Genomic DNA, 21,895 nt, shown 5'->3' on the forward strand with positions numbered 1-21,895 from the left:
TGGCAGTTTTCATCTCACTTGTTTTTACAGATGCTGAACAGCTAATCCAGTGACCTGAGGAAGGAAGCACTTGCCATTCATCCTCAGCTGAGTTCTGTTTCAGCATTTTACATGATGTTACAGCCAATGATTTGGACTTTTAGTTCTCCTTTAGTTCATTGCCTTGAAAACTTCAATGTGTATGTGAAATACCTGTTCACATGCAGGTCCTGATTCACTGGAACTGGAGTAGAGCCTGAAGTTCTGCATTTTAACAAGCTCGCAGGTGCTGCTGCTAGTCCAAGGACCACACTTGAATTAGAATCAGTGAAGTGTACTTACTGGTGGTGGTAAATGCTGGCCTCAGACCATACTGCCTGAGAGCATATTTCAAGTCCAGCTGCTGGGAGATCAGGCACTTCATATATGTGTACCTTTACGTAAAAAATAATCATACATAACGCTTATTGAATCTTTCTCTGTGCCAGACAGTTTTTGTTTTATTTCTCACAACCTCTCTATTTGTGGGTGAGACTTGCTCAAAGTCCCAAGTTAGTAGTTCCGCAGCCAGAATTCATACGCATTTGTCTGACATCAGACCCCATCCTTGGAACTCTTACACTGTACTCAAAGTTCTTTAGCATTCATGTGGATTTTGACGAAAGAACACTCTAAAAGAGCTTGAGAACTTTACTTCTCTCTGCCTCCAACTTCCCAGTCACCCATGACACTCAGGTAATTCTAACTTAGCTGTTCAGATCCCAGTGTTCAGGCAAGAGAAGGTGCTAGCTACCATTGTAGGCTGTTGTCTAATAGTCTGTTTTGCCTCAAAATTGCATAACACAAATCACATTTAACCAGATAAAGTGTTTACTAATAAACTTGGAATTAACTGTGTGATCAGTTTATTGAGATTTACCATTTTGATAAAGTTTACCAAATTAAAAAAACATTTTCTGTAAATTGTTTAAAAATTTACTGAAGTGCATTATTGTAAAGATATTTTTATACATTGGCATGATTTATAGGCTTTTCTTGAATAAGTACCTGTCGGTTAAAAAAAGTTGAACAGGCACCCCAATAAATGCCATATTTATATGTTATATACTACTGTGCCAATAAAAGTATATACATTACAGTCAACCCAAAAGAAATTGTGAAAGCATGAGATGTCAGTGAAGTACAGTATTTTTAATGTCTTGTCAATCAGATGGATTCATTCTATTATACAGTAACATCTCAAGGTGTAGTGTGTGTGTGTAGATCCATATCTAAAATGGTCATTTTGGTCATTTCTTTCTTGATAATTTTATTTTTTTGGCCAATGTCTTGTCAGATCTGATCAGATCATCTTTGCATTTACTCCATATATGGCTGGTGAAGAATCCATTCTGGGAGTAGAAAAAATGTCACCTCTGCCATTTTCTTGTTTTTGCTAATGCTTAATTTGTTTTATTTTCACTCTTTGGTTTTTTGGCAGTGATGTTTTAAAACTACTTGTTCATTTCCTGCAGTTAGTTGAGCTAGATTCACAACTCAGACGCACACCTACCTGGGTGGATGTGTGCAACAGAGCTCAGTAAGCTACCCGAGGTGTGTGTTATAGATGGTGCCTGGCCCCTGTGTACCTGCCTGAGGTAGGGAAACCAAACATTATACAGTACAATGTACTGTATAATGTAAAAGAATGATGACATTTCAGTTCTTAGCAGAGAACCGTTGATACAGGTGTTCTAGGCTATGTACTGAAGTAAGTAAGCAGAAAATAGCTTTTCTGGATTAAGAAGATAAAACCTGCAGGTATTTCCAGGTTGGCCGCCTTTTATGTTTGTTTGGGTTTGTTGTTGTTGTTGTTGTTGTGAGACAGGTTCTCTTGTACCTGGGCTGTAGTGAAGTGGCATGATCACGGCTCACTGCAGCCTGGACATCACGAGCTCAAGTCATCCTCCCACCTCAGCCTCCCAAGTAGCTGGGATTACAGGCACGCACCACCATGCCCAACTAATTTTGGTATTTTTTGTAGAGACGGGGTTTCACCATGTTGCCCAGGCTGGTCTCGAACTCCTGGGCTCAAGCGAGCTGTCAGCCTCGGCCTCCCAAAGTGGTAGAATTACAGGCATGAGCCACCGCACCTGGCCAGCCCTCTTTTATGAAGCTGTTTTTCCCTGGCAACTAACAAGAACTGTATAAAACATAGTGCATATGTGTGCACGCACTGTTTGCTTTTATCTGTGGAACATATTGTGTGTCAGAAGTGTGAAGTGACCCACAACTCAAGAAGTAAAATGTGAATGTTAGACAATAGTTAGTGATGAAAAATGGAGTTGTGCCGAGCCTCTTTCATCTGGAAGCACTGCAGAAAACCCGTGCAGAGTCAAGCTGTGGGCCCAGGGTGTGGTCAAGCCCTTCTAAGCATGTGGCAGGTAGAGTCAGCTCTGGACATGAAGGAGCTCATCTCCGTCTGTAGTGCATCTGAGCGCTGGCTCTGCATTCATTTCCTCTCAGGTGCTAGTGTTGTGACTAGCTCTGTACTTTTGGAATTGCTCTCTAGTAAATGGATACAACACCTCCTCACTTTTTTTTTTTTTTCATTTAAAAAAATATATAGGACTTTATAATTTTGAGTGATCATTGGTTTTTGTAAGAGTGTTTCCATCTGTATCTCAATATGGTTGAAAATTAAACAGTCAAAACCAGTGTGGTATTCTAAACTGATGTTTTGGATTCTGAATGTTGGCACTAGCTCTACAAATAAGTGCTGGAAAGGTCTTAAACAAAACTTCGGTGTATATTTTTCTGTATGCAAAATGCCCCCTGATTTATGAGAAAGTTGTGAAGGTTTCCATGGATATTATGAGGACAAGTTAAATAAAATTCTTTTGAGCTGCTTTGAGCTTCTCAGAAGTCTAAAAGAAAACCAAAAAACAAAACATTGCCTAAACCTAGCTCTTCCTTTACTCACCATAGGGAGCTTTTCCTGTCCTGGCATCCCATGCCCCCACACCCTACTCCCACCCCTTCCCCACCCCTCAGTTACCCTTCAGCTTTGTCATATTCCCAGTGTGGCAACACTGGACTGCAACTTTCAGTATCTCCAGTGCCTGGCACAAGGTTAATGCTCAGCTGTTATCTGAATTAGAGTTTAGAGAGGATGTGGATGGAGTCACAGATTGGTTTTTCTTTTAATTCAATTGGGAGATAGCGTTGACTGTCATTACTGTTACAAAATTATTTGTATGAATTGAGGGAAGTGCAGACTGTCTGAGAAAACAAATGAAGACTGGTGTTCTGAATAGAGAATCATACTCATATTAAAATTAACTGGACTTTCTCACTTCCCAATTAAAGGGGGTAATTAAATTAAAGCATTTTAGACATTGTTGGAATATCTTTGATAACTCAAAAACATTGTACATTTTGTTGTAGATCAGTTTTTTAAAGACATGTTTATTTGGAAGATAATGCCATATTAAAGGTCTGAACTAAGCTGTTAGCTTTCAAGCCTTAAGTTTAGAAAGTATACAGTGTACATTTTGAAGTGGCAGTTGATTTTGTAAAAGGTCTTCAGGTTATTTTTGTAGCTATATCTAAAAATAAATGATGACTATTGGAGTTATTAGAAAGCAAATTATCTCTGTGCCAGAATGCTGGCTTTGGGAGTTTTTTTTTTTTTTTTTTGACAACTTATGTTGGGAGAATAACAACCGATAACAGCACACAATAAACATCTCGATGATTTGTTTTGTGTTTACTTAAAACAAGTTTATATATTTATAGTCTTGTTCTCAAGTGGCTGACATGAACAGTAAAAGTGATTACTGGAAAACTTGTGGGAATGAATATCCAGCAATTGCCGGAAAGCTGATGGTTAACTGGAAATTTAAGTCATTAAAAATCTTCCCAGTGGTTTGCTATGTGCTGCTTGAGCTAGACCAGCTTTCTGCAGCCCACCCCATCCACTGAGCTCCCGAGCTCTGCTTGAAAGCAGGTGAGGACCCTTGCTCATTCCCTACTTGGTCTTCTATTCTACTGTTCCCCTTCCCAAGCTGCAGTCTGTCCTACCAGGATAAGTTCCTTGTCGTGGCCCTTTTTCTACAGTGAGTGTCTCCAGAGACACTTTTTCTTTTTGAGATGGAGTTTCGCTCTTGTTGCCCAGGCTGGAGTGCAATGGCGTGATCTTGGCTCACCACAACCTCCACCTCTCGGGTTCAAGCGATTCTCCTGCCTTAGCGTCCCGAGTAGCTGGGATTACAGGCATGCGCCCCTATGCCCGGCTAATTTTTGTATTTTTAGTAGAGACGGGGTTTCTCCATGTTGGTCAGGCTGGTCTTGAACTCCTGACCTCAGGTGATCCGCCCGCCTCGGCCTCCCAAAAAGTAGAAGGAGCTGTTTCCGCCCGGTTTTGAACCGGGGACATTTCGCGTGTTAGGCAAACTTGATAATTACTACGCTATGGAAACCCTGAGACATTTCTAATTAGCCCTGCTTAACTAGTATTTTAATTCGGGCGTCTCATTGCTCAGGTATGTTCCTTTTGCCTTAGTCACCTAGATATCTTGTAGTCAGTCAGCTAGTTTAGGTTTCTAGCTAAAACAACAACAACTTTTCTCATTAGAATTCACTCGTGTGCGTGTGTGGCGTCTTTACATGTAAACTTAGGAACTGCATCTAGGTTTGAGTGGTTGGTGCCACCACCGTGTGGCTATGGGATGTTGGACAAAACACCTAACCTCCCTAAGTCTCAGTTTCCTATTTTGGAAGATAAGAATGGCAACATTTGCATCATATGGTAGTTAGGAGAATCAAAAGCTCTGACCCACCACACTCTCCTAATGTCTGATGTGGAAATGTCAATCTCCACTCATGCTCCGGCTCTCTTCAGTTTGCTGGAACCTTTCTTATGGTGAGTTCATTGTACTTTTAGGATATTGGATGTCCTTGAAGACCAGAATGTCTACTGCAATACAGATCAGCTTTCATTTAGATTTTTCTTCCTAGCAGCATCTCCTGTGGTGTTAAAAGATCCTGACTTCTGCAGAAAGATGGTAGAAAGTTCCATAGCCCTTTCGTAAGTATTGAGTGATAGTTTCTAACCATACCTGCTTCTTAGGTTTGAAGTGTTCCATGGAGATGCTTGGAAGATGTTAGGCCCGGGATCTCTTTGGTGTATGTTACATTTTTTCTGTAACATATAAAATAAAACCCTTAAGAATAATGTATTGAGGATATGTACATGTATAATTAAGGTATAAAAATGCCTGTGAATTGGCCAGGTGCGGTGGCTCAGACCTGTAATCCCAGCACTTTGGGAGGCCAAGGCGGGTGGATCACAAGGTCAGGAGTTTGAGACCAGCCTGACCAACATGGTGAAACCCCGTCTCTACTAAAAATTCAAAAGTTAGCCGGGCGTGGTGGTGCACGCCTGTAATCCCAGCTACTCAGGAGGCTGAGGCAGGAGAATTGCTTGAATCCAGGAGGTGGAGGTTGCAGCAAGCCGAGATTGCACCACTGCACTCCAGCCTGAGCGACAGAGGAGACTCTGTCTCAAAAAAAAAAAAAATGCCTGTGAATTAAAAACATGAAATGTCCATAAGGTCATTTTTTTCCTCAGACAAGAAAAGATTGAGGTCTGAGAGGAATACACAGGGCTCTGGATAGTACTGGTGATATTTTAAGCCGAATGAGAACATTTCATAGTAAATTTTTCTTTAAACTGTTATATATGTCATAAATATTGCCTAAGATTTTTAAGTTAAAAAAAAAGTTTATGGAGAGAGTTTAACCTTCTTTCAGCTTCACTTACCTGAAACAAGGTAATAGTCATGGCAGTACCTCCTTCTAAGATGTTTGTGGAGCTAAAATAAGCTATGTAAAATAATGTATGTAAAAATTACTTAAACTTATTGTTGCTGAAATACATTGTTTAAATTCACTGTCTAACAAGATAGTTTTTTCAGATGTATGAGAAGATGGAAGTAAAATATGGTCATTGTGGGAAAATCAGAAAATAAGGAAAAGTTTAAAAATCATTTATAACACACCTGTTGGGGTGATCAGACCCAACACCAGGTCGTGGGGGTGATGAAGTCCAGCGGAGTCAAAGGAATTAGAAAAGACAGTTTGAAAGAGAAAGTAGGTCCAGGGGGCCATCGCTAGTGTATAGAGGCTGCGAAGGCCCCGAGCTCTGGGAGCCCAGACTATTTATTGGTGATCAAACAGGTGTTGAGAATGTGGGGGTCAAAAGGGCACCGTTGCATTAAGCACATGGTTTACAGCTGTGACGGTTTAGCATATGCTCTGCTACTTGAGATAATGGAGAGCAGGTTCTTTTAACTCAAGATACGATCGATCCTGGGAGAGCAAGGAGCAAGGAGCCAGCAAGTCTAGACACATTCCAGAGCCACGAGCCCTGGATTCTATCCAAGCCACAAGGGGTTTTATGCCCTGGGCTGAGATTATGGTGCGTCAGGGTAGCCTTCCACCCTTTAGCACAGAGCTTGGCGTTCCAAAGGCCACAAGGAGTTTTAGACCCTGGATCCCGGACATGTTCCAAGAATCTTTTACATTATGTCAGACGTACAAGCCTTCCCTCGGCGTCTCCCAACACTCAGCTTTTCTCCCAACACATACCACCAGGAACGTCTTAGTTTATTTCTCTTTAGTGTGATTTTATTTTCTTTCCTCAGAACCAGAACTAATTGGTACAGTTGTTTTCTAGGACATTTTTGCATTGTAGAAGTATGACAGCAAGAACACATGCTTAAAAAGCAAAGAATGAAGTGGCTCCTCTGAGTGTTCCACCAGGTGCTCCTTGGGCAGGCGTCTCTCCCCTCTGTGTGTCCTCCCTGAATGCACCTGTTTGGTGCTTCCTGAATACTCATTGGCTGAGTGATTGACGGCCACAGGTGACAGCTTGGTTAACAGGTGCTCTGAACAAGAGAGAGAAGACAGAGCCTCTTGGACCCTGACCTAACCTTGAACTTGCTTTGTGACCTTAGGAAAGCTTATTCACCTCATTAGCCTACCTTTCCTCATCTGTGAGCCAGAGCGCTAAACATTTATGTTTAGAGCTAAACAGATGTCTGTTTTAGCTCTAAATTAACTATTAATACTAATAACTATTAGATACACCAAGGGTATTTAGTTGAGAGTGAGTGAAAAGAAGTGATGAGGAAAAATGTGAATTTCACAAGTTTTCAAAGTGATTTGCAACCTCAATGAATAGTGCATGTGATTGAACATATTTTCCAGTAGAATTTTTACTCAGGAGTTTGCAGCTATGATGAGTGGAAAAGAATAGAAGTTAGAGTCATAGGGGGTACTATTCCACAGGATTTTGAGGCAGATGAATGCCTGAATATGGTCAAAAGATGAAAGTATTAACTGTTGGGTTTCCTCCAGACCGTAATTATAATGTAGCTCTTCAGCATTGTTTTATCTTGCTTTAATGGAAGAATCTTGCTGCCACTTAATAGATGAGAAGCATGGAATGGTAGTTTCGCATTCATATCAGATTTGGTGTGGAGTTCTCTTTTTCCTAATTCAGGCCTGGCTAATAATATAAACTCTATCCAATAAGAAGATATATTATTTTCTGACAAAAAAGTTTGGAAAATACAGGAAGGAATGTGTAACTGTGTTTCCTGGTACATGTCCTAAGGAAGCTGGGACTAGAAGGTCACCCCCCAGCACATGCAGGTTCAGAACTGATTAGAGGCACGGCGGTCCCCAGATTCCAGGGCTTTGACCACAGATCTGTTTTCTGAGTTCCTTTATTATCTCTAGGCCATTTCATTCACAGATTCTTGCCAGCCAACTGAGATTAATTGAATTGTGTTTGAATGAGAACTGGATTTGTGAACATTCAAATGACAGAAATAAATTTGGCTATCTGAAAGTAAAATCTAAAGTTTTCTTCACATGTAGTTAGTGTTTCAGAGGGCTTAAGAGAAACTCAGTAATAGTAAAGACTACCCAACTAAAAATGGGCAAAGAATCTGAATAGACATTTCTCAAAAAACACACAAATGGCCACCAAGCACATGAGAAGATCCTCAGCATCATTAACCATCAGGGAAATGCAAATCAAACTGCTGCACACTCACCAGGGTGGCTGTCATTTTTTAGAAGACAGGCAATAGCAAGTATTAGAATTTGGAGAAACTGGGAACCTCAGCCATTGCTAGTGGGGATGTAAATTGGTGCATCATTTTGGAAACCAGTCCTGTAGTTCCTCAAAAAGTTGAACATAGAATTATCATTTGACCCAGCAACTCCACTCCTAGGTATAGACCCAAGAAAAATGAAACATGTTTATACAAAAAAAAAAACTTGCACACAAAAGTTCATAGCAGTATTCATAATAGCTAAAAGTTGATGAACAGATCAACAAAATGTGGTCTCTCAATACAGTGGAATGTTACTGGGCTATATTTAAAAGGTAAACACCGATACATGCTACAACATGGATAAACCCTGAAAACATGCTAAGAGAAGGAAGCCGGTCACAAAAGAGCACATATCATATGATTCCTTTTATATGAAATGTCCAGAGTAGGCAAATCTGTAACAACAGAGAATTGGTTGCTTAGGGCTGGAGGGAAATATCGTGGGGTTGGTTGGTGGTAGCTAAAAAGTACAGGGCTTTGAGGGTTGAGGTAGATGTTCTAAAACATATTTTAAAGGTTGTACAACTCTGTGAATATACTAATAACCATTGCATTGTACACTCACAATGGGTGAATTACATATGTGAATTTTGTCTCAATAAAGCTGTTATCCACCCCCTTATCATTTGAATCAGTTTTAACATCTTACTCTTGAGAGAGAGAGAGGGAACAGATAACGGTTAATCATCTTTCAAGAATAGTTTAATAGAACAAAAGCTACAAAGTTCTCAGTCTGGTGTGGAACATTTGCGTGACGGAGCGCAGTGTACCGTATGGGCCGGGACTGTGCAGAAGGTGCTGCACGCAGAGCAAGCGGGAGTGCTTGGAACTTCAGGGAAGGCTTTACTCACCAGGCAGCAAGGGGCAGAAGGGTGTTCCTGGCCAAGGGTGGCACGAAGCATGTGGTGATGTTGCTTTTTAAGTTACAGAGTTGGGTAGGGGGTGCAAGTGGTGGGAGACAGGTCTGGAAAGGGAGATTACCTTTCAAAACATTTATCTTTTATTAAAGAGGAAACTGTATATGTAAATACTGTGCTGAAGCAGTCTTTATCTTCTGGAGTTTTGAGTTTGTGAATTAATAACACAGAGCTCTCATTTGCTGAATGTTTGCGGTGTGCCTGGCCCCGGTCTGAGGTCCTTTCTTAAGATGCTCCTCACAACTCCGTGAGGGGTGTGCTACCATGGCTTGCGTCAAGCAGACGAGGAAAGGGGCAGCAAGAGGGTCCTGGTGGCCACAGCTGTGCAGCTGGGGAGTGAATGACGAGGCCCGGAGTCAGAGCCAGGCAGCCAGACTCCAGAGCCCGACTTCCTCACCACTGACCTCCCGGTGACATCTCTGGGGGCAGCAGTCTGCAGAACCATTGTTCTAGTTGAATTTCTTCCAGCCTCTTTTTCAGGGTGCTTTTGGTTCGTTAAAATGACCACATGTGTCTACAATTAAATTGGCAATCACTTTGTTTTTCTTGCACAATTGTAGTTGTTGCTGGTTCACTTAATAAATTGCAGAATAAGAACAGAGTGGTGATAATCACAGGGATTTCTTCCTTGAGCTGTGTGTATTTAGTGTTCATTCAAATTACATTTGTTTTAGGTTGAGAGAAATCCTTCTGAATAGTGATGACATTGGTTGTTCCCTGAGATGGCTTCTTGTGTAAATCTATCAACACCCTTTGGAGGGCTGCTGACTCAGAAGATGAACGTCCTTGGGATGGGCAAAGTGATGCTTGTTTTGCCTTCCCTAAAAGCAGTTCTAGGTGTAAGAAGTGATGTGACTGACTTAGGGCCTTAGATTATGGCCCAAATGTAGGCTTTCCGCAGTTCTGCCCTATGTTTTTTTGTGTAGATTTTCCTGCCTTTAATAACTTCACTGATAATAGTAACACTCTAAAATGAGAGAACATGTCTTATATTGGAGAGGGTAATAGGTTGGTATTTTTTTGAACCATCAAAGGCCTAGGTCAAAACTAACCCTTTCCTCTGACTTCTTAGTCAAAGAACATACACTTTAGCTAATACCCCAAGACAGAAGTTCTTTGGTGCTGAGAGTCAACGAGAGTCACGTTCTCCTTGAAAAGGGAAGGGAAGCTCTATACCTGGATAACTGCGCAGATCCATGGCCCCATAGCACAAAATTTGGGCAACTGAGAACCCAGCTGGCCCTCAGCTGGTAATTCCTCAACATTCTGGTATGTCCTAACATTGCCAAATAGGCTGGAAGGATTTAGAGAACAGGAAGTAAGCTACTGGGAGATAAGGCTGCAGCTGTGAATTATAGACAGGGGAGGAAATGAGAATAACAGCATTAGCAGTTTGGCTTTATTTTTAAACCAAAAATCACTGGAAAGATTTCTGTCTCTAATTTAAGGGTGTTACTCACCTTTTCGTTTATACTAGTTGGAACTCTTAGCAAAGTATGTAAATGGGACTATGTTTCCATGTACTGCTGCATCTCAACTGATTAAGAATCTTTTTTTTTTTTTTTTAGAGGTGGAGTCTTGCTCTGTCGCCCAGGCTGGAGTGCAGTGGCATGATCTCGGCTCACTGCAAGCTCCGCCTCCCGGGTTGATGCCATTCTCCTGCCTCAGCCTCCCGAGTAGCTGGGACTACAGGTGCCCGCCACCACGCCCAGCTAGTTTTTGTATTTTTAGTAGAGACGGGGTTTCACCGTGTTAGCCAGGATGATCTCAATCTCCTGACCTCGTCATCTGCCCTCCTCTGCCTCCCAAAGTGTTGGGATTACAGGCGTGAGCCACCGCACCTGGCCACTGATTAAGAATTTATAAAAGATGAAATTGAGTCTGTGAACATTTCGTTTATCCAACAATGGCAACTGTGTTGTCATAAGACCAAAAAATCTTTAATTTCACATTAGAAATCATTTAAAAATATGTTTTGCCTCCACTCTTTTGTGTTTGTGTCATGCTATGACTGTGCAGCCTTTTTCATGGAGAGGTTTGTTTTTGATGGATGTTAAAGGCAAAAATGTAAATAATGTGGCTAGCCTCTCTCCTCTGGAGTATGACATCTTGTCATCAAGTATTATTTTACAGAGAGGGTCATAGTGGATGAGTATTCATTGGTATTACATTTAAATAAGGAAATAATTTAAAAATTGATCAGTCATGAACATCGTGTTCTTAATTTGTCATGTTCTATTCCACAGTGGCCATTCTGAAGTACATGAATGACTATGGGCTTAAATAACTAATGTGTTAGGGACCAAATTGTAGCCACATGCACATTTGTGGATTCTAGTGCTTGGGTCAAATCATTGGCAGATCTGAAAGATGTCTGTGAAGTGGGCTTTTATTTACCATTTGGAAATCCTAAATTTTATGACATGTTCAATGTCATTTAAGGACTTTTGTTGATGTTGGTCTAACTTAAAAAAAAATCAGTAATTCTAATACAGGATTTTTTAAACTAAGCTAAAAAAATGAATCTGGGTTTGTTGCCCTGCTCCCCACATGAGTTGAGCCCCCTCCGTTTTCTGTGTACAAAGGACTGTATTAATGTCTGTTTAGGAAACTGAACTCCAGGGAGACAAGATGTCCTAATCGCTGTCCTTAGCACCTAACAATGTCTGGTTTATCATAGGCAGGCAGGCAGTATATGCTGTTGTTCAAATGCCTTTGGGAATTGAAAGTAAACTACTTGAGGGAGCTGTGGTGGCTCCAGCCGGTTGTCCTGGCGTACAAGGAGGCGAGGCTATGCGGTCGAGGCCAACTTAGGTAAAAGTGAAAAAAAAAAAAGTAAACTACTTGAAATAGTTTCCAATGCTTTCTATATAGTTCAAAGATATAAGTTAACAAGGATTACAACTTCTAATGATATATTATTGTTTGCACAATATATTCATAATTGCTGTGTGTCAGTATTCAAAGGTGAACATGCCTCTGTCCTTTTCCTCAAGCAGCACAGACCTGTGGGGGGTGGGTGGTGTTCACAAGCTGATAGTTCTGTAAGCACTGCATCCACAGAGCTATGACTAGAGCAAGGAAGAGGGTCTCAACAGAGAGGATTCCACTAGATGGGGCCACCTGGGAGTTCTCAGTGTCCACATCCATGCAAGGTGAGCCATCAACTGGATTCAGTTTTTCTAGTGATCACCAGGTCTCAAAAGATTACAACCTCACAGCTGCCTCTGATTTTTGCAGTTTTAAAAAAGAGCTATGATATTCTTCACACTTTAAGTGGGTAATAATTTCTCTTGCAAATTTTGATTTTATTATACATTTTACAACAAGTGCAGATAACACCAAGTGTGGCCAACCAAGGCTGCTCAAGGCACACTAAATCAGGTGATTCCTGGGGGTTCCTCCTAGCCCTCTGGTGCCCTAGACACAAGTTTAAAGACCTAAAATCAGGTGTGTCCATGGCATCGCTTTGAGAAGTCCCGGGGTTTATGTGTTGGTCTGAAAGCAGAAATTGTACTTTGGACGGAGGGTGTGAGGAGGGTCCTGGGCACTGCGGAAGTCTTTAACTATCAGTCCTTTTTATTTTCAGATATAAATTAGAATTTGGAAACCATTAACACCAGTGCCACATGTTCACAACTATTATAATTAGCTATTAGGCACAAAATGCTGGGAGTAGACAAGGGTTCAAATCTTTTTTTATTCATAGCAAGAGTACTCTTGCCTGGTTAGTAATAGCTGTCATTTTATTGATATATGTCAGTATCTAGCTGCATGTCTGGAGGTTCTGACTTCCCAGCTGAAACTTACCTGAGAACAACAGGTGTGTTTCATAGCCACCAACTCAGTATTAGTCACATAGCATGAATGTAAAAAATGTGTGCTGAATGTGTCAGACTGAATTAATTCATGATTACCGGGATGGGCCAATCAGGAACAGCCTCAGGGAACATTCTCCAGGGTGAGCCCTGCCATGTTGGTTTGGTGGCTCATGGTGTCCGGGGACCATTCCATAACCCTCAGTCCCTCGCTACTTTTACTGGGCCCTGTGAGGCTTCCCTCAGACTCCTCCGGCACTCACCTATTCTCAAAAGCCACCTAGCCGAGTTGCTACCTTTTTAGATAAGTGATCAGAATTTTTCAAATTAAAAAACAAAGTTCTTATACTCAGAAAATTTGAAGCTTATAATTTCTTGTTATTTCCTCTGTGATAAATCGTAAACAACTTAGATTTTTCAAGTATGTATTTTTTTTTCCAAATTAACCACATTTAGATGCTAAACTATTCAGAAATAAGTTAGATACGGAAAATTTTGCTTCTGGAGGAAAATGAACCTAAATAGTACTCACCCTTTCCTCTTTCCATACTAAATAAATAATACCCTGATTCAAATCCATAGTAAATGTTGTTAAAATAGTTTCCCCACAGCACAGGACTAGCAGATGAAGGACCATCTGAGAGGCAGGTGCTGGGTGCGGATGGGCCCCAGGTCGCCTCTTTGTTTTTGTAGTAGTGGGCATGTTCGCACTGTCTCTCATTGTTAGGAAGCCGTGTCAGTGGGGCTGGTTCCCTGTGGACTCTCATGTGAGCTCTGTCTGTTCCCTGCCCTGATCCCTGCATTCGCCCCCAGTCTTCTCCCTTTATTGACTGCATTCTAATTAGTTCAAGTCTGATCACATCACAGAAATAATCCTGGCCCACAGATTTATTTCCTGTGGTAAATGTCTTCTTGGTGGTTTTCTAGGTTGTGCTGGTGAGGTGGAATGAGCCCTACCAGAAACTGGCCACGTGCGATGCGGACGGAGGCATATTCGTGTGGATTCAGTACGAAGGCAGGTGGTCTGTGGAGCTGGTCAACGACCGCGGGGCGCAGGTGAGTGGCAGGCGCAGCTCTGCCAGTGAAGGGCTGCGGGGTAGAGGACTCCCAGACAGGCATTCCGGAGCCAGTGCGTTAGCACCACACAGCGCCACGTGCTCCAGAGCTGGGGGAAGAGAAATCAATCAAATTAGAATCCTACTTTTCATTTCTCTCACATATGTCACTGGATAAAAAGAGTACAGGATCATGCCCCCTTTTCAACCATGCTGCTGTTGTGAGAACTCTCCAACTTTCAAACTTTAATCAGATCTGTGAAGTCATTTTTTACCCTTCAGTGTTGTGATTCCATGTTAAATGTGGGGCCTCTGGCATATCACTGTTTGGTGCCCCCTTCGAAAAGTATCTTCCCTGTGTTGTCATCTCAGCGGTCTCATGGAGAGCTTCACGTGACTTCTCACAACCTGCTCAACAAGGGAAGGGTGCTACAATCTCTTCCACAGGCTTCAATCAGCACGGCCTCCTGTTGTCATCCTCCAGCTCTTCCTTTCTGACACAGTTTGTCTCTGCTCTCAGGAAACAGTTGCACCCAGGACAGCCTGCTGAGCTGCGCTGTTTCTAGAACTGCTCCATAGATTGTTCTGGTTTACAGGACGGCTTCATGGTGCACCTTTTGTATGGGTTTAAGGACACACATTGGAGCAGGCAGCTCCCATCCTGGGGATTGTACAAAACTGGGACTTAAGAACCTGAGTCCTCAGGGGGTGTCAATTAATAATTAATGAGGGGTTTCTTGGACTATTTTAACTCTCAGAATGATTTCCCTGTGGCTGCCTTTCTATACACTTCTAAGGTACTTGGATTCTCATCCTTCCCTCGCCCACCTGTTGCTTAAATAAGCTGTGAGCTTCCTAAGCTACAGATCAGTCAAGTGACATAAAATTACAATGAATGAAGACATTATTGTCAGCGGCTATTAGCAGGCCGAGGATTTCTGTAAGATAACATCACAGAAGACCCTGTGTGAAAACAGCATTTTTTTCTGAGTTGATTTGGTAGAGTAAATGTAATAATATTGACTGACTGATAAGGCCTTACCAGTTTCCTTCAGGCTCCTTCAGAGCCTGCCCCTTGACCATTAACTGGCCTTCTTGAAGGAGAGCCACAGATGTAGACATCTTCATGTGAGTGGACATGTGATTAAGAGCATGAGCTCTGGAATCAGACAATGTAGGCCAGAAATCCCACCCCATGACTTCTGTGTGGGAGATACTTGCCTGTGCCTCAGTTTTCGTATTTGTAATGTAGGGGCTGTAACGTACCTGCCTCAGGATCACAGAGGATTACATAAGACTGTATATGAAAAGTGCCCATGGCACCGCTTGCATCTTATCACAGTGCCTGTAGCATGTGGAGGTTCTACCACCTTGTCTGGCATGGAACTGCCCTGCCTTGAAGCAGTAGCCATGGGTCATCACCAAAGATGAGTTTCAGGCCTTGAGGTAGCAGCTTTTCTTGGTTTCTGTGAAATGACCGCCTCTCCGAGTTGGCCTGTAAAGGTTCTAAAATGCTGTCATTCTTCCATTAACTAAAGCATGGGATTCTCTTCCCTAGAAAGGCCCAGTGATGAGGTGAGACATGTCTTCAGATTTAGGGTGGCCAGAGGACTTGAAATCATTGCTCAGAAAAGGAAATGGAAGGGGAGCAAGGATAAATGCCAAATGAGTGCTTGATTTTTTCATGCGTTATATCTTTCAGTCTCCAGGAACCCTGTTCCAAAAATATCATTATTCTCAGTTAATAGAAGAGAAGAATCCAGGTCAGGAGTTGAGTAACTTGTCCAAGGAAGTTCATGGGTGGTAAGCCAGAACTCAAACCCTAGTTTGTTTGAGTCTGTAATGCTCCACCACACTGTCATGTTCCCAAACAAGAAATGATTTTCTCTTTTGGCAGAGATGCGTGTATTCACAGTGTAGTTACATGCTGCATAATGACGTTTCAGTTAACACAGACTGCATATACGACGGTGATCTCATAAGGTTGTAATGGAGCTGAAAAATTTCTATCACCTAGTGACACTGCAGCATGACACATGACTCGTGTTTGTGGTGTTACTGGTGTGAACAAACCTACTGTGATGCCAGCTGTATAAAAGTATAGCACATGCCATTAGTACAGTCCATAATGCTTGATAATAACAAATGACTATGTTACTGGTATTTACTGTACTTTTTATTATTTTAGAGTGTGCTTCTTTTTTTTTTTTTTTGAGACGGAGTCTCGCTCTGTCGCCCAGGCTGGAGTGCAGGGGCACGATCTCAACTCACTGCAAGCTCCGCCTCCCGGGTTCACGCCATTCTCCTGCTTCAGCCTCCCGAGTAGCTGGGACTACAGACACCCGCCACCACGCCCGGCTAATTTTTTTTTGTATTTTTTTTTTTTAGTAGAGATGGGGTTTCACCACGTTAGCCAGGATGGTCTCGATCTCCTGACCTCATGATCCACCCGCGTCAGCCTCCCAAAGTGCTGGGATTACAGGCATGAGCCACTGCGCCCGGCTGCTTCTACTTATTAAAAAAAAAAAAAAAAGTTAGCAGTCTCAGGCAGGTCCTTCAGGAGGTATTCCTGAAGAAGGCATTGTTATCATAGGAGATGACAGCTCCATGGATATGTTACTGCCCCTTGTGTTAGGGTTCTCTAGAGGGGTGGAACTAATGCGGTAGATGTATATATGAAAGTTTTTGAAGGAGAACTGACTCACACGATCACGAGGTAAACTCCCACGATAGGCCGTCTGCAAGTTGAGGGGCAAGGAAGCCAGTGGTGGATCCGTCTGAGTCCCAAAACCACAAAAGTTGGGAAGTTGACAGTGCAGCCTTGAGTCTGTGGCCAAAGGCCCAAGAGCCCCTGGCAAACCACTGGTGTAAGTCCAAGAGTCCAAAAGCTGAGGAACTTGGAGTCTGATGTTGAGGGCAGGAGGCATCCAGCACGGGAGAGAGATGAAGGCTGGAAGACTCTGCAAGTCATTCTTCCATCTTCTCCTGCCTGCTTTATTCTAGCTGCGCTGGCAGCTGATTAGATGGTGCCCACCCAGATTGAGGAGGGGTCTGCCTCTCCCAGTCCACTGACTCAAATGTTAATCTCCTTTGGCAACACCCTCACAGACACACCAGGAACAATACTCTGCATTCTTCAGTCCAGTCAAGTTTGACACTCAGTATTAACCATCACACCCCTGAAGACCTTCCAGTGGGACAAGGTGTGGAGGCAGAAGACAGTGATATGAATGATCCTGACCCGGTGTAGGCCTAGGCTAATGTGTGTCTTAGTTTTTAACGAAAACATTTAAAAAGAAAAAAATAATTAATAGAAAAAGCTTACAGCATAAGGATATAAAGAAAAAAATCATTTGGTACAGCTATATGTTTGTGTTTTAAGTGTTATTACAAAAGGATCAAAAAAAGTATCAAACTTCTTGAAAAACTGAAAAGTTTAAAAAGTAAAACAGTTACAATAAGCTAAGGTTAATTCATTATTGAGGAAAGAACCATTTTTTTAATAAAATGAGTGCAGCCTAAGCATCCAGTGTTGATAATCTACAGTAGCTACAAGGTAATGTCCTAGGCCTTCAGTCACTCTCCACTCACTCTCTGGCTCACCCAGAGCAACTTCTAGTCCTGCAAGCTCCATTCATGGTAAGTGCCCTTTTATAGGTGAACCACTTTTTATCTTTTATACTGTATTCTTACTGTATGTTGTCTATGTTTAGATAGCTTTAGATACATGAATACTTGCCATTGTATTACAGTTGCCTACAGTGTTCAACACAATCACATGTGTACAGGTCTGTAGCCTAGGAGTAGTAGGCTGTCCCATACAGCCTAGGTGTGGAGCAGGCTCTACTGTCCAAGTTTGAGTAAGTGCACCCTGTGATGATCACACAACAAGGGAATTGCCTAATGACATACTTGTTAGAATGTATCCCCATTGTTAATCGACATGACTGTATACCCCAAGGAGCTCAGGCTTCATTACCATTAAAAGGCCCACCCTACCAGCCAAGCAGTGCCACCAGCACATGGATTCTCCCAGCAGTAGCCTCTGTGAGCAGGGGCCCTCTATCATCTCCATAGCAGCTGTGCAGTCACCACCATCCGACACTTCCCTTGTGTTTCTTTCCATTGAGGGTTTGGAGCAGATATTAGAAACAAGAAAGGGAGAATGAGTTCAGCCCTGGAGGCAAATGAGCTTCCCTGGGCCACAGAACATCTGGAAGCACCCAGAATCTCATAAATGCCTGCCCTACCAGGTTTGACTAAAGTAATTACTGTATGTTGTGATCTCATTTTAGAGTTTTGTTTACTTTTGCCATTTGGAACTCAGATTTTTCAAATCTTAGAACCCACTGAGCAACTGTCATCATTAAACAGTGGCATTCTGGGGGAGGCTTGGTTGCCTTTAATCGTGTTGGGGTCAGATCTTACCTGACTAAAAAGGACACCACACACTGGTGACGATGGATCACTGGTCAAGGAACTGGTGGCTTTGTGCACCTGGAAAAGTTCTGTGGCTTAGAAGAGGAGTGTCCTTGAAACCAGCTCAGAGAAAAAGACTACTTTTTAGAAGAAATGACAGATTATTTTCATTATATAGCATGCTTTTCATTGTCACAAAGTAATCAAACATTTGGCAAAAGCTAAGAGATGCTTTAACAATTTCTTTTTCAGGAAATGATTAAGAGTCCTTTATTTCAAAAATGAGTTTGGAACAGTACATGCATTATTTTACAGTATTAGTCACCAGGGGCGGCTGTACCAGGCACACACACTCTGAGACAGTCTGATGAAAAGCTGCCTGGGTCAATGGCATGGTCAGCCTGCTGCTCAGCTTCAATTAATCCATGCCTGAGAACTCTTTAGTAAAGCAAGAGCATTGCAACCTTCTGCAGTTGAAAAACTAAAAGAACTGGAGTTTCTGCCTTTTTGTGTGTGTGTGTGTGTTTTGGGCGGGGGGAGGGGAGACAGGGTCTCTCTGTCACCCAGGCTGGAGTGCAGTGGCGCATCTTCGGCTCACTGCAACCTCCACCTCCCGGGTTGAAGCAATTCTTTTGCCCCAGCCTCCTAAGTAGCTGGGATTACAGGCATGCATCACCACACCCGGCTAATTTTTTATACTTTTAGTAGAGACAGGGTTTCACCATGTTGCCCAGGCTGTTCTTGAACTCCTGGGCTCAGGTGATCCACCCGTCTTGGCCTTCCAAAGTGCTGGAATTACAGGCATGAGCCACCACTTTTTTTTTTTTTTAAGCAATTCGATACTTGGTTTTCTCTGGTTTTGTTTTTCCAGTTGTGATACAGTCTTATCACATTATGTTGACCTAATAAACCCAAATTGGGCCAAGTGGCTAGTTGGGAGACTGAGTCAAGAGGATCTCTTGTGACTAGAGTTCAAGATCAGCCTGGACAATATAGCAAGACCTCATCTTGACAAAAATAGTTTTAAAATTAGCTTGGTATGGTAGCACAACCCTGTAGTCCCAGCTACTCGGAAGGCGGCAATGGGAGGATTGCTTGAGCCCAGCCATTTGAGGCTGCAGTGAACTATGACTGTGCCACTGCACTCCAGCCTGGGCAACAAAGCAAGACCAAGTCTCTAGACAAATAAACAGAAACCCAATTAGTCCATGTGAACATCCTCTATTACCAGTTTTTTTGTGTGATGTAAAATTGCTGGTATCTCTAAGAAGCTTCATTTTACTGGCTATGTGTTTTGGCTATGGATTAAGGAGATTTCCCAAAATAGTTTTCTCTTTTAGTACAAATCTTTTTTAAAATACATAGTTAAAATGCATATAAGTAAATAGCATTATCTTTGCAAAATGAAAGAGCTTTTTAATTTTATTCCAGAATGTAATGCATTGTTTCTGAAAAACATTGTTTTATGTTAATGAGAAAAACCAGACAGTATAATTGGTTGGAACATAAAGTCAGTAAAGCCAAGGTTCTGAGTTTATCTGAGGAAACAACTTTTTTCAGTAATCTCAGACCAGCTATTCAAGAGCTATCTCACAAACCATGCCATTGTCATGATAGAGACATTGCTGATAACACAACATAAACCCATAACCCCTACTTGAAAAACAGCAAGAAGTTCATGTTATTTTGGTGTTTGTTCATTTATTTTCTCATTACCTGAAATGTAATATATCCATTAATACCATAGATTTTTTAAAAAGCTAAATGTTTGTAGCTATAAGCAACAGTGAAGATTATAGATAGCATTTGTTTTGTTAGATAAGATTAAAAAGAAACACAATGTAGGACAAATTGAAAAAGTAAACCAAGGTGGTAGAAAACAGGAACAAATAGAATGCTAATTAGAATAAATGTAAATGGATTAAATTTACCAATCAAAAGATACAGCTTAGCAGATTACATTTGTAAAAATCTAGATAACAGTATATCTTGTTTAGAGCCATACCTCAAACTTAAGGACATAAACACATTTAAAGGATGAGAAAGATGTACCTTGCAAATACCAAGAAAAAAAATAAAGCTGATGTAGCTGTATGTTAGTATCAGATAAAGTAGATTTGAAGACAGAAAGTATTATTTGGCTCGTAGAAGACAGAAAGGATTATTTGGTAAGCTGTAGTTTACCAAGAGCATATTTTAAATATGTATACACTTATTAATAGCATCACAATAAGTGAAGGAAACTAATAGAACTGAAAGGAAAAATTGATAAATCCATTGACATACTCAGACATTTTAACGACAGTCAGCAAAGATGTAGATGATCTGAGCAACACAATTAACGAGCTTGACCTAAAGGACATTTATAGGTTCTTAATTCACCAATTAGACAACATACTTTTTTCTCAAACACAGAAGGGTTATAAAAATCATATTCTAGGGCAGGATTCTGCAAACCTTTTCTGTGAAGGGTCAGATAGTAAATATTTTAGGTTTTGGGGACAAGGAGCCAAAATTGAAGATATTATATAGGTATCATATAACAAGAGGAAAATCAGATTTCCAAAAGATTTTTATTGACAAAATTTAAAATTTGATTTATGAACACTGAAATTTGAATTTTATGTAATTTCAAATAACAAAATATCATTCTTCTTTTGATTTTTTTCTTCTCAACCACTTAAAACCATTCTCAGTTTGTGGGCCATACAAAAATAGGTGACAGGTCAGATTTGGCTCACAGGCCATAGCTTGCCAATCCCTGTTCTACGACTTAAATAAAAAACAGATTTCCAGTGTCAGGCATGATGATTATAGACGACGATCTCTGAACACAGTGCAACTGGGTTAGAAGTTAATAACGACAAGATAAGAGATCCCTGTCTGTTTTTTGTTTTGTTTTGTTTTCTGACCTAGTTTCATTCTTGTTGCCTAGGCTGGAGTGCAATGGCGCCATCTCGGCTCACTGCAATCCTTGCCTCCCGGGTTCAAGCGATTCTCCTGTCTCAGCCTCCAGAGTAGCTGGGATTACAGGCACCCGCCACTACACCTGGCTAATTTTTGTTTTTTTTTAGTAGAGACGAGGTTTCACCATGTTGGCCGGGTGGGTCTCAAACTCCTGACCTCAGGTGATCCACCTGCCACATCCTCCCAAAGTGCTGGGACTACAGGCGTGAGCCACCTCGCCCGGCCTGTTTAGGCATTTTAAAATATATTGTTAAATAGCTCATGGTTTACAGAATATGTTTAATAGACATTTATAAAATCCTAGATCTAAATTATAATGAAAACATTATGTCAACAAAGAGTCGAACTCTGTAAAATATTTGAAGAGATTTATTCTGAGCCAAGCATGAGTGACCGTGGCCCGTGACACAGCCCTCAGGAAGTCCTGAGAACATGTGCCCAAAGTGGTCGGGCCGCAGTTTGGTTTTTATACACTTTGGAGAGGCGTGAGACATTAATCAAATACACTTGAGAAATGCATTGGTGGCCGGGCGCGGTGGCTCACGCCTGTAATCCCAGCACTTTGGGAGGCT

The 21,895-nt window shown here is 41.6% G+C and overlaps 1 protein-coding gene across 6 annotated transcripts in view; it reads left to right on the top strand.

Annotated features, from left to right (window-relative positions):
• TULP4 (TUB like protein 4) overlaps positions 1-21,895 on the top strand; it is a 272,370-nt gene that overhangs the window by 160,363 nt on the left and 90,112 nt on the right. For all 6 annotated transcript variants that reach the window (XM_034963152.3, XM_055114281.2, XM_034963151.3 and 3 more), the window contains one exon: positions 13,810-13,938. In XM_034963152.3, the coding sequence (XP_034819043.2) occupies positions 13,810-13,938 (129 nt within the window). The remainder of the gene's footprint in view (positions 1-13,809; positions 13,939-21,895) is intronic.

The sequence above is a fragment of the Pan paniscus genome, chromosome 5 (assembly GCF_029289425.2).
Source record: "Pan paniscus chromosome 5, NHGRI_mPanPan1-v2.0_pri, whole genome shotgun sequence".
Taxonomy (NCBI): Eukaryota; Metazoa; Chordata; class Mammalia; order Primates; family Hominidae; genus Pan; species Pan paniscus.